This window comes from Drosophila hydei, unplaced genomic scaffold (genome assembly GCF_003285905.1).
Source record: "Drosophila hydei strain 15085-1641.00,03,60 unplaced genomic scaffold, DhydRS2 tig00000149-arrow-pilon, whole genome shotgun sequence".
In the NCBI taxonomy this organism is placed as follows: domain Eukaryota; kingdom Metazoa; phylum Arthropoda; class Insecta; order Diptera; family Drosophilidae; genus Drosophila; species Drosophila hydei.
The window spans coordinates 2,670,239-2,684,363 of record NW_022045678.1 but is presented as its reverse complement, the minus strand read 5'-3'; the positions used below and the strand labels follow the sequence as shown (position 1 = coordinate 2,684,363).

General features: G+C 36.5%; 1 protein-coding gene across 1 annotated transcript in view; it reads left to right on the top strand.

The window, feature by feature from the left end:
* LOC111603936 (ATP-binding cassette sub-family C member Sur) overlaps positions 1–14,125 on the top strand; it is a 74,499-nt gene that overhangs the window by 34,283 nt on the left and 26,091 nt on the right. Inside the window, exons 10-15 of the mRNA XM_023321765.2 lie at positions 4,993–5,254; positions 6,813–6,950; positions 8,798–8,934; positions 10,775–10,988; positions 11,921–12,546; positions 12,620–12,843. Coding sequence (XP_023177533.2) covers positions 4,993–5,254; positions 6,813–6,950; positions 8,798–8,934; positions 10,775–10,988; positions 11,921–12,546; positions 12,620–12,843 — 1,601 coding nt within the window. The remainder of the gene's footprint in view (positions 1–4,992; positions 5,255–6,812; positions 6,951–8,797; positions 8,935–10,774; positions 10,989–11,920; positions 12,547–12,619; positions 12,844–14,125) is intronic.

The following is a 14,125-nucleotide window of genomic DNA, read 5'->3' as shown; positions in this document are numbered from 1 at the left end:
AAATAAATATGTAGGTGTATATATATTGCTATATATGAATAAATTTATATATCTATATAATATGTGTTTGTGTGTATATATATAAATACTATAAGTGCTTATCTCTGATGCAGCCCTAGTCGAAACAATTTACAATTTAGATATTGCAATTTTTCAACAAAATTTTTAATTTATTTGAGATTTATTCAACTTAGCTGTGACTGCCGTAAGGTCAATGATTTGACCTTCTGTTAAGCGGCGCTGAACTATTTTACTGGCATTCGTATCTGTCTCTCTGCTGTTAATAGTTGAGCTATCTATAAATTACGGCTTGACCTAAATAATCAAGCAAACATTATCAAAGCCATCAAACTTATTGGCTTACTTTTGCTGAAAGTGAATGAAATAGGGCTTAATTACACATGTTTTTTCTAGTAAATTCAAGTTCACTTTCAGTGAACTGTTTTTTAAAATAAACTCTATATATATAACACAAAAACAAATTAAATATCGATTTGCTTGGAGCAAAAAAAGAATTTGTAAACAACATTTTAGCGTCGAAACTACTTATAAAAAAAATAAAAATATAATTTTTTCTTTTTAAAAAAATAATAACATCTTATTATGCATCTCTGTCTAAGGAATCATTTGGCGGTTTTATTATTTTATATTCATATTTATTTTTTTTTTTATTATTATTTTATATTCATATTTATTATTTTATATTCATTTTTATTATTTACTTTTTTTTATTATTTGACCTGTCCATTCCTAACTCAAAATTGGTTAGTAAATACTAACATTTTTTTATTAAATATTTATATAAACATATCACATTTCTTCTCTATTTCTGATCTCCAGTTGAGTAAAGTAAAAAGATTACTATGTGAGCTTTATTTGATTAAGTATTTTCCTAATATTTTTTTAATTAGAAGCATATGTATTAATTGTTTTCAAGTTGATATAATTCAGATCTTCAAATGGGTAGATAGAAGATAATAAATATTTTATTATTGTATTATTATAATATTATTATTATTATAATTTAAATATTGAAATCCATTAAAAACTAGTCTAGAACCTCGAGTCGAATTTATTAATTGACAAGTTAGTTGGCTTAAATATTAGCCACAAGAATTAATTATAAATGCCATAGAGCAGCAAACGTAAACTGTAATTAGCTTCTGCAAGCAATCGCATCAAAGGTGCACACAAAACGTTTGTAAAGCAGTTAAAAGCTGTTCGACTTTTAAGACAAAACGACGCATCGCGCATACGCCGCGTTGCACAAATTTAAATGAATGCATTGTGCGGCGGTGGCATCAGTCAGCGGCTGTCGTCCGTCGGTCGATGGTGTGGCATGCGTCTTGTGGCACTTAAATGCCAGTTGAGAACTTTTGCTGTAATCTCAATTTCACTTTTAATGCGGCCAGGAAAAAGATTCAAATTAAATGTTACAGTTGCAGTTGCCGTTGCCATTGCAGTTGCTTTTGCAGTGGTAGTTGCAGTTGCATCAGTCGCAGTCATTCAACATATTTTTACAGTCGTTTCCAGGCACATCACGTGATGCGGTAATTTATCACAAAATGTCTGTATATGTTAATTTTATTGCACATAAAATAAACGAAGAGAAGTGCAGCACACGCCCCCTCGCCCCCATTAACAGGCTGCCCTCGGCAGCTGAAGGCGTGGCAGCCATATAAAAATGCATTTAACAAGCTAAAATCGCACAGCAGGCAGCAGCAAGAGGACGAGCCTTCGACTTTGCTTCTGTTTGCCGCTGCCGCTGCCTCTGCCGCTGCCGCCGCCGCCGCCTCTGCCTTTCGCCATTCCTTCTTTGTCCCTCCTTCGTTCCGCCTTGGCAAACGCAAAATGTGCAATAATTTCAATTACTGTAATAAATGTCTGTGTTGTTCGGAAGTGTGTGTCTCTCTCTGGCTCTCTCCCCACTCTTTCTCCTTCTCTCTTTGTTTCTCTCTCTCTCGCTTCTTGCTTTCCTTTTTTGGCTTGTGAATTTATTGTGGCACTGCACATGTATCCAGCAGTACTATGGATGGCAGGGGCCACGTGAACTTAACGATTGTTAAGTGCGAGCGGTTTTCTGATTTTCAGCTGCCACACACACACGCGCGCACACACACGTACACACATGCACAAATGAAGGCAATGGCAAAGCCGAGCGGCGACGTCTAATCGGACTGCGTCCAAAGTCAGCGTCGCTTGATATGAGGTGCAAAGTGTGATTTAATGGCCAAATGTATCTGTGTGCGTGTGTCGACTTATATACATGTGTGTGTGTGTGTGTGTGTGCGGTTGGTTTAAACGGGTCAACAGGGCGCATACACAATGCGAGTTACGTGTTGAGCTACGAAAATTGACCACATATTTTCCTTCAAATACAAATTACATAAGTTTGCAGATACAATTTAATCTTTTAATTTTGAAACATTTATGGGATATATTGTTTTTCAATTTCATAATATATTTAATAATAAATACTACAACTAATTTGGCACATAAAAATAAACTAAAATTGAACTTTTCAAAATTAAATTTTCTAAACTAATGTATCTTTAGCTAAAAGCCATACTTTCTAGAGTAAAAAATCACATTGTAAAGAAGTCTTTAGGCTCCTGCACATTGATCAATAATGACGATAATGATTATTATACACATAATAATTACATATGTAGTTGATATTAGAAATATGAATTTAACAAATTTGTTGCTTTCCAAAGATTCAAAATATAAATTTTGTGCAATTTTAATATAAAAATTTAAATGACTTGGGTGACCAAATAGAAAGGATACTTTTTTTCGATAGCCGTATTTTAGCAGCTATTTAAGTTATCGATAATATGCAAATTTGATGCAATTTGTCATTCAATTATAAACTTAATTGAAAACCTTTACGCTACAACGATGCAAGTTGTGAAGAAGAAACGATTGGCTCTGGGTTTGACTAAGTTCAGAATGAGCGCTCAACATGTGCTTAGGGTTAAATATCGTTAAAAACGTCACGATAGTGATGTAATATTACCTTGATCGTATTCAGGTTAAATTTAAGCTTAAAAACCTTCCTTCTTCTGAAGCTTAAATTTGATTGATTTTCTATTATATAAACACATAATAAGTGTAGACATACATTATACGCACAATGGCAAAAATGTAGCTTTAACATATGGCCAAACGGTTCTTATTTTATAACAATTTCTTTTTCTAATGCTCTTATTTGGTAGCCATGGACTTAATTGCATATCAAGTGCTTCAAATTTGTATTTGCTACAGTGTTTTTGTTAGGTATTAACTTATATTTTTATTGTACTTCTCTACTTGTTAAAATGCCATTGACATTCTGTAACATCGATAGAAATCAATAAATCTACTTTAATCTCTTGCTGAACGTCAATCAGCAAATATCGGCTTATATTCGGCTGGTTGCAAATCAAATAAGTCCGAGTTATAATTGAGGCAATATATGCAAATTGAATTACGCTTAGATGCCGAGAGCCGCACATATGTGGAATTATGAACCATGTGCCATTATTACCGTTATTATTATTATGCAAACAGCAGCAAATTTCCGTGTTGAACACATGAAACTGTGTGACAGATTACAGTGCTGGTCAGAAGTCTGTGGCTGCGCAAATTTGCGGTGTCCAATAAGAAACAATCGTCTTATCTGCATTGCACTGCGAGTCACTTAATTATGCCGCAACTGCTTGTGTCTTTGCTGACGGGGGTGCGTGTGAATGGCAGCGCGAGTGTGGCTGTGTGTTGGGTATATAACTGTATGTGGGCTGCGGTTTATGCGCTTGACGAGGGATGCGACGAAAGTTATCACATAAACCGCTTAACTAAATTGCAGCTAATTAATTGAAGTCACTCGCATTTGCCATAATTAGCGATGTCATGTAAAAGCGAAAGCTTACACATGTACACATGCGTATCTACTAGGTGTATGCCCTCTGCGAGTGTGTGTGTGTTTGTGTGACAGTTTTGATTAACGATGAAAGTTTGAAGCTTAATAGCGGTTTAGATAAAATGCAGTCTACCAGCTAAGCTTGATGAACAGTGAATTTTATGTATATGTATGTAAATTAATACCTACATACATGGGTTTAAGCTTCATAATTGTCATCCCGGACGCTATTGCATTAATACTCTAACTCTTTTACGAATAATTTCATTCGTGCTTCTCTTTCTGTCTCTCTCTTTCTTTCGCACATGTGTCAATAGAATTCGAATTGTCCGATTCGGTAAACTTCAGTCGTCGATTATAACCAACATGCATACAGACATTAGTTTTATTCCACTCATTTATGCTCTCTATGCTGTTTGCCTCTCTTGCACATACGCAAGTACTATGCCACGTCTTTTTTAGTTTCCAAATGTATAACAAAAGATGAGTCAACCTACACTTAGAGCAAAACGTTACATACAAAATCAAACATTTAAGGTTAATTTGAATGCATTTAAACCTATCCTGCGTCCACTTCATTTTCTTGTCTCTGCTTTACTCTTATTCTTCTGAGTTGATTGAGTTTAATTTACAAGCCCACTGTTTGTCTCGCTCGCACATATGGAAATGATATGGTAGTTTCGGCTGCATACAACAAAAGCAGAGTTAGTCTGCAATGGAAGTGAAAGTAAGGTTACTCATTTGTAAGTAGACTCATCTCTGCGCTCGCTTACAGACCAACATGAGAGGACGTAAGGAAAGGTGATTTAATTGCGATTCGCAAACAACATTCGTTTTATTTCCTACATTCATAAGCAGAGAATAAATGTTTGCATTTTGTTTCATGTTTTCACTATTTCTACAATTTCCTCCTTTTTTATTAAATTCTTATCATCTCTTGAAACTGAATTCAAGCCAAACTACCCTGAAGAACTGGCTCATTAGCATCATAAAATGAACGACAACTAGTTCATTTAATGCTTAGTAAAATGCCCACGCATTCTATGGTAGCAATTTACGTAATCAATTGTATGTTTTATTATATTTCTCAGAAACTGTACCATCTCGTATGTGCCGCAAGTTCCATGGCTGCTTAATGACACAATACGGGAGAATATACTCTTTGGCGAATCATTCCGGCCGAAGCGTTACGATTTTGTGCTGGATGCGTGCGCACTAAAACCGGATATTCAACTAATGCCAACCGGTGATTTTACGATAATCGGCGAACGGGGCATCAATCTATCCGGCGGACAGAGGCAGCGCGTGGCTATAGCACGTGCAATTTATTCATCGGCCAACGTCGTCATAATGGTAAGTGAGCAAATGCCAAGGACTCGAACACGAACGCGAACAAGGACCTTGCACATCGTCCTAACTTCAAGTCAATCCGATGCCTCAGTGCATTTTATGCGAATGCATCTGCGCTCATAAAATCCGTGAAACGTTTAAATTTTAAATTAAGCATAAAAAGAAAATCTCGAAACACTGTTGCAGGGTAAACAGCTTTTATGAGACTCGCCCAAAAATAGGGTCCTTGCCCTTATTCGTTAGGAGATGCGCTTAGCAAATGGAAACTGAGAAGACTTTGGCATGACAAAAGAAACTAAAAACATTTACTTCTAATTTCTTACTTTCAATAAGGGCTTAGAGTCTTGTCTTGAATGATATATAAATTTTATAAGGTTGTAACAGGTATGATATGTGGATGGACTTGGATAACATTTGATTAAATGTTAGTGAAAATATCTGAATATATTTTCATATCGATTTGGGAAATTACAAATTAGGAAAATATTTTTAGAGTTTTGTAGAATACAAATATGTTTATAAATATTAGTGCATGCTAAGATAATGAAGAACAAGTAAATTTTTTAGAATTTAGGGACTTTGATTTACCTAATTCGAAGCTGAAACCAGAGTATTTTGGCTTTAGATTTGAAGTAGGCAAGTCAAAGTTGCGTGAAAAAATGTTGTATTGTTCACTAAATTTTAACAAAGTTAATAATGGATAATGCCTTTATTTAGCTTGTTATCTAATAACTATTTAGCTTCTTATTGAATATGCCTTTTCCTAGAAATAGATTTTCTGTACAACTTATCTCTGTTCTCCCAGGACATGAGATTAGAGTATATGACAAAGGTCTGTTTCCTATGTTCCTATACTCGATTATCTTGTATTTTATATTATAAAATATTATTTAATACACGAGACCGTAGTCCACATAATATTTTTTTTGTTTTCCATAGACACCAGAGAGATGTCATAAAATATTATTGCTCTTTTTCAAAACTCATTTAAATATTTAAAAAAATTTTCTTTGTGAACTAAGCTTCTGCTAAATTAATTTGCCAAAACAGACATTGAAAATGGAGTATTGGCAGGTAAATTTAGCAGGCGATATTCTTAATAAAAATACAGACCTTAAGATCTAATCTACTTTTGCAAAACTGATATATTAATATATAAAAAATCTGCATAGTAACCACTATTAGGTTTAATAACTGCAATAGACCAAGTCCTTTCCAGCTTCAGCTTGCAACTAGGTGTAAAACTTGGTTTGATTTTTCTCTATCAAATACAGTTGAATGGTATAATTATTTTGGAAAAACTAGAGCTTATATTGATGATATATTTATAAATAGAAATATATAATATATAATATAATATATATATATTCAACTCCAACGACCTTTGGTAAATCTTTATCGCGTTTCTTGGCAACGACAAACTTTAACTTCCTGTTAACTTGGCGTCTTTGTGTTAAGCTCAGCTATGAACATGCATTAAATGAGAGCAACAATGCGACTTTTTTATGGGTTGCTGCATAATAAGCGTGTAATAATATTGAAATGTAATTGCATTTTCTAGGATGATCCGCTGTCATCGCTGGACAATGAAGTGGGCAGCCATGTCTTCGAGCAGTGTGTGCGTCAAATGCTTTTGAAGTCGAATCGTACCATCATCCTGGTGACACAGCAATTACAGTTGATCAAGGAGGCGGATTATGTAAGTGGGTCCCTCGGGGCTAGACAGCATTTCATAATCAAATTTCTTAGCCCTGACAACTGTCCAGATCTGAAGTTGCGGTGGGCTCGATATTGGGCGCTGTGGCTGGCCATTCAATGTGGTCTGGCGTCCTGCGTCCTGCGTCCAGCGTCCAGCGCTCTTTGCCAGCATCCGTTCGTTACTTTGCGCTCCAAATGCCGGGGCCATTTATCGCCTTTTGGCCATAAATGCAATTGCCTGGAAAGACCATTTGTTGCCGGTCTGCTGGCTCCCACTCTGCACGCAGCTTCTCCTCTTCGCCTGCTTGCGCACACATTTTTACAATTATTTGAGCAGCAACTGCAACGCAGCAGCAGCAGCAGCAAAAAAAGACAGCAGACAAAAAAAATTTCAAATTTAAATTTCGAAATTGAATTTATTGCCTTTTGTGCTGCACCTCTTTTCTTTTATATACCCTGTACAATTAGAGACAAGAAGAGCTTGCCGTAGAGCCAAGGCACATACCTTTGGGCAGGTTAAGCTGCTCACATATCTGATGCAATGGATATTAACTTCTTAATTTATTAAAAAAAATATGAAAATATAAAAGCTTAAGTTAATCTATCCTCTTCTTATAATTTAATAGACTATTTTGATTGAGCCATGTCTTTCGAATACATAAATCTTTTGACTTCAATCAGTTAATCAGTTATTGGACATTGTAACTGCTGGTCAGTCTCTCAATTAGTCAATCATTCAGTCAATTAAGCTTAGTCTCTTAATCAGTCTATGAATTGAGTCAGTCAGTTAGTTTGCCCGACAGACAATATTTCAGTCAGTCAATCATTCCACTGGGCAATCCGCTTGAAAATTACTTAACTTATCTGTCAATCAACCAGTCGGACCGTCATTTTACGTCAGTCTATTAATTGAGCAGTTAGTCACTCAAACAGCCACCCATTCCATTAGTCAATCTGATTGAACAAGGCTCAATAAATTAGTTAGCCAATAGTTAGCCTGACAGTCAGTCAGTCAATCAGTCAATCTGCTTGTAGTGTATACAGCTCATGAGATCAGTCATGCCTATGATCAGTCAGTGTCTCAATCAGTCCGTCAGTCAACCACTTAATCTGAAAGTCCGTCAGTCAATCAGTCAATCTGCATGTGCGTCATTTGCTCGCTGTTCAATTCAGCTTATGCTTAGTTAGTCAGGTATGCCTTTCAATCAATCAATCTATTTCTGAGACACTTCAGTCTTCAATCAGTCCCTTAGTTAGCCAGTCTGTTAATATGTCAATCAGTCAGTCAACCAAAGAGCTTGCACTGTCAGCCAGTAATACTAGAGTCCCTCGATCTCTCAGTCAGTCCGTCAGTTATTCTGTTTGTGAGGTATACACGCGCTAATACAAATGGTTAAGTTCGTAATCAGTCAATCAATCTGTTTGTTATATACTTCAAGTCAATTCGTTAACCTATCAGTATATGAATTAGTCAGTCAGTTAATGACTCAGTCTAAGTCAGCTTCATCTATCAGTCATTAACATATATCTACAAGTCAGTCAATCAGTCATCAATCAATCAGAAGTTGAGGTAGAGAACTGCAATCAGTCAAGTCTATGCTCAATATCTCAGTCAGTCAGTCAATCAGAGAGTCTACTTTAACTGTCATCTAGGTCTGCCCATCAGTTAGTCAGCTTATGAGTCAGTCAATCATGATAAAAAGTCTTGAATTGGTTATTCCATGTCGGCTTACAGGGCAACTGTTCGACGTTCATCATTTCGTACAATATTCTAACTTGTTATGCTCTGTAACGTTTTTTTTTCTTCTGCCTTTCATATTCTTTCATTTCATTCCGGCGACCTTTCAGTTAATTGTGATGAAGGATGGGCGACTGCAAGCTTGCGGCAGTTATAAGGACATTGAGCTAAAGCAGCCGAAAATAATCGCCAAATGGAACTCGATAATTGCTAAGGCAAACGAGAATGCAAAGGACCAGCCACAAAAGTGAGTAGACGACGTCATTGCCAGTGCCCGGAACAGAGTTACCGTCAGAGTCAGCGTCAGCGTCAGCGTCAATCCAAAGAGAAAACTTTGTGTTTTCTTTCGGGAGCAGGCATAGATTAGTGTGTGACTGAGCCATTGTCAACGGCTTATCCCTTTGTGTGCGGCATAAACTGAAGGAATCTTTGCTATGTGCACGCAGAAGTTTTTCTTTACTTCTACTTTTACTTTTACTAGAGCCACGCCTTTCTCTCCTGCTTCAAGTACTTCGATTTCCATTAAAGTTCACTTGTGACAAAGCAAAAAAAATGATTGACGCCAAAACTGAAACATTGTTAACATAATGAGGCCGTTGGCAACGAGTGCCAGCTGCCTTTGTGATCCACTGGCTTGAGACTTAAGGCTTTTTTCTCATCAAGCAGCCCATCTATAAATTATATTTACAGCATTTTCAAAATGAAATATTAAGCCAATTTATTTGCCTTGTAGCAAAATCTTGTTGCGAATGCCACATTTCATTTGCATTGGGGAACTTTTTATATCATTTTATATTTATTATATTATATATATTTATTATATTATATATATTTAATATTATTATCATTTATTATATTATATAAATTTATTATATCATATATAATAATTTTAATATATTTTATTATTATTATATTTAGTTAGTTTCAGTGAAATGGGCAAATAAGAATATTTCCGTACTGCTCTACAATGTTTTAACACTCTAATTATAGCATAAGGGACTATGAATTTAATTTACAAATTTAGAACTCATTTTGAATACCAGAAGTATTACTAATTAATTATTATCTGATTATCTATCTAATTATCTTGTTAATGAATATTTTGTGTTGATTTTACAAAAGCTGAAATGACCTGACCTTATGGTGTAAGCTCTTAGAAGAAGTATAAACTAATAAGTCTGTTAAGTTAGCATAAGTCTAAAAAAGTCTGTATAAGTTTGTTTAGGTAAATCTATATAAGATTTCATAAGTCTGTATAAGATAGTTTAAGCCTGCTAAACCCTTACTAGTCTGCCTCTCTGTATCATTTTTCATAATTCACTGAAGTCTGTATAAGTCAGCTCAAAGCTCTTAGTCTGTCTAAGTGTGTAAACGTTTTCAAAAAACTCTACAAAAGTCTGCATATGTATAGCTAAATCTATATAAGATTGTATTAGACTGTACTAGTCTGTATAAGATAGTATAAGTCTGATAAAGTCCATATTGGTTTGAATGTCTGTTTGAGTTGTTATAATTTTGTGAAAGGCTTTTAAGCCTGTGAAAGTAGTTTGTATAAGTCTTTAAAAATCTGTATAACTCTGTACAAATCTGTATAAGTCTGAATAAGTCTCTGCCAGTCTGTATAAGACTGTGCAAGTATCTCTATGTAAGTCTATGTAAATCAGTCTAAGTATACAGCTCTGTTAAACTCTGTATAAGTTCGTATAAGTTAGTATGTATAAGATTGTATACGCAAGGTTCTTTTTCTAGTGATATAAGTTTGCAGAGGCACTAAAAATTATGTATAAGACTGTATATGACTGTATAAGACTGTGTAAGCTAACATATCTGTAAGTTAACATATATCTGTAAAAATCTGTACACATTTGAATAAGTAAGTCTGTATAAAATTGTAGAAGTCTAATTTTAGTGATCAAGAAGCTGGGCGTGGCAAACAATATTTTTGGTATGCAGTCAAGCGTAGAGCATTTGCTTCTTTGTTTTTGTTTGTAACATATTGAGGGTTGTTAATAGAGCGTGGCAAGGACTGCAGTGTCCCTCAGAGTAAGCTTCTGTTGTATTTATTCTGGATTGTCATCTATTTGCAGCGCCACGGAACGCACAGCTCGGGAACGCTGGAAGCTATTCAAGAATGTCAGCAAATTGGGTTTGCAGCGTTCAATATCGATTAGTTCGGAAACTGGCGGCGGCAATAACTCGGAGCTGGATGCCAATTGCTTGGATGGCAGCATATCAATGTCATTTAACAATATGCTCAACAATGCCGTCGAAGAGGACGAGGAGGACGACGATCTGCCTGCGGTAAGTGTGCCAAAAAGTGTATTACAGGAATTAAAGAAGCAGAACTTGTGATGCTGCAAGAAAATTGCTAATAGGAAGAGACAGACCTTGAGCCTTACCTAGTTATTCTGCGTGTTGTTTAGTAATTGGCTGCAATAAAATATCTTAAGGAAATAGAGTTCATGCCTGCTGTGAGGCTTCAATATTTTGTTGTATCAGAAGTCGCCTGCGAAGTAATATATTCCATATAGTTTTTGCAAATATTTCAAAAGAAGTCGAAATTTTATTGCAGGTAATGGGTTCTTGAATATATTTAGCACAATATTCTTTATATTTGTATTGGCAATTTGTTTGATAGAACAATCAGCAAATTCTAATTACATTATATTTACATTTATATTGTGTTTTCTGTATGACTACAGGAGACTAAAGGGGATAGTTGAAGAGGGGGTGTAGAGCAGACTCAATAATAATGAAGAAGGTTCTGCAGGTGATATCAACCTGGCTGCTGGCAAGACGCCCTGGCTTGGTGTGTCTAGGCGTTTCATTTGGACGCTCAAGAGGCATCGAGCGCATTGAGTATTTTCTTGTGCGTTATAGATCGCTCTATTTTGAAAATTAGTCATATTTTCATATTTTGAGCTCAGGGTAGAATGTTTGAAAATGTACGCATATATGTACTTAATCAGCACGATTCTTGCTATCGATAATTATCGATATTTTTAATACATAGTAGAGACGTATGCTTAAGGAAATTTACACATCCGAATCGAAAAAATTGTCTAGGTTTACTTTATAGAATTCTGAGACAATTAAAACCCTTAAAAAAGCTTAAGCTTTAGATTAAATCCTTGGTGGTGGCACAAGCCTTTCTGTATTAAGAATAAATATTTATATTTCATAGTAAAGTTTGCTTTCTAAACATATTTTTGTTTCTACTGCTCTCTGCTCAGTCACTGTCCCTGGCCAGTGGCATCAGCTGTGGCTTGCAGTCGGCAGGCAGCTTCCATTTGCAGCGCAAGCGAGCGAGCGTCTATGGCTCACGGCATTTGATCTATGATGTGCCGCTTCCCATTGACGAGTGTCAGGCGGATGATGTCATCATGCGACCACGTCGGCGTGCCGCGCTGCAGCGTCGTGGCAGCAGTGCTCGATCGAGGAACTCGTGGCATCGACTAAGTGGACTCAGCTCGGCAACGGCAACGTCCACGTCCAGCACGAACAGTGGAGACTTGCTGCGCCGCAGCCTGATGACAGCCAGCTGCAGTAGCTATGCGGAGAGCAGTGTCGATGGCGGCGACTCGCTCACAGACGGAGTTACGCCACCGCCGCCGCCCCAAGCTGAGCTGTGCCCACGTGCCCAGTCGTGGCAGCCAGCGCAGAAAATGCATCATGCGCCGGTGACGCGAAATGTCTCCTCGCCACCGGCAATGGAGGCGGCACAGCCACTGCCAACCACTGAGGAGGCTGTGGCACAGAGTCGCGGCAGCTTCCAACAGTTCCTGCGACGCATGTCCATGCGGCGCTCCAACAAGCCAAAGCATCATCATCGTCCGCTCAGCGCGGCCAACTCGATTAGGTAAATAATTTGCTTAGCCGTACTGAAAGTAACTTGTTTGGCTTCAACTATGTTTCGTGCTGTCTTCTTGCAGGAGCATCTCGGAGGAGTCCGGTGCCGCAGCTCTTTTGCCAACAGTTGAGCTAAGTTCAGTGCCTTCAACGCCTGTCGCTGACGTTTCCAATCCACAGCCAACAACAAATTCAGAGACAACTGTCGACGACCTGGAACTAAGGAGAGAGATGCACGAATTGTCTGCCACTGCCGCATCTCCTTCTGCTCCTGCTCCTGCTGTTGTAGTGGAGCCACCAGTGAAGCGTAAGTTATGCATCTGGCATGTTGTAACAACTAGATTTCTAGTTGCCTAGTTGCCTAGCTGCCAACTGGCTAAAGTTCGTCCTCTTCGCTTGCTTCAGCAACATTTGTATGCATTGAAAGTTCCACTGCGCCATATGGGTCAACTAAATCGATGGCAGACAGTGCGTATACGTGATTCTGCCTTTAAACAACTTTCGACTGAGCGCACACTTTATTGTTATTAAATATTGGCACAGCATTGGGCGCAGCGTTCATTATTTTTAGTTGTCTTCAAGTCGACACATTCCTTGCATACTTCCTTTGAACTTAGCCGAGTGGGCTCAAGGCCAAGGCAGGCCCCTTGAAATTTAAATCAGCCTCAGGTTTTGCCTATTTTGGCAATCTTTCAGCCAATAGTTGGAATTTCAAGGTAGAAAACGGAAGTAGGTAGTAAGAAATATTTTAAATATTTTTGCGATGGAGTTAAAATTGTCGTAAAACTTAGTTTTATTTATCTCACTTTAAAGTTATTTGAGATAAATATTTATTTTGTTGTAAATTTATTTATGTTATTCATTTGCTTAGCATGTGCGTGCTCGACTTAATTTATATTAATTTATATTTTATTACAGTGCTGATAAATAGTTTAGACACACTTGCATTTAAGTTTGTTGTATAATTTTTATTTTAAAATTTTTTGTTTTACCAAAACTTGGAAAATATATAGAAGTTGATCAAAATTTATATTTTACTGAAAATATATATATTTCAAAGCCAAATCTCCAGTTTGAATCTGCCAAATGATATTGGATATATGGACCCATTAGTCTACTAGATATTTTATAAAATGCTTGCGACTGTCTCAGCAGTTTTATATTAGAAACCAAATTATCTTCAAGTACAGGGTAACCAAACTAGAGTAATACTATTTGCAAGAGTTACAATTCATCAGCTGCTTATATTATCGATAACTTTTCTATTCAATAAGGATAGAACAGATATCGGTTTGTATATCAAAATGGGCTGATTCTCAGAAGCCATTTTTCTCAAGAATTTAGTACGATTCAACAAGACATACTATGCGAGAATTATAATTCATTAAATATTTCTGTTATCGATAACTTTGTGTATTAAGATTTGATCAGAAAAATGTTTTATATATAATATTTGGCTTTTTCTCAGTTGTTTTATATTTGGAGCCAGCATTTTACATAAGAATTTCGGATAATGAAAGTATAATTTTCGCAATATTTAAATTTCAATGGATCTATGCTATCGATAACTACTTTTAAGGCAATAACGT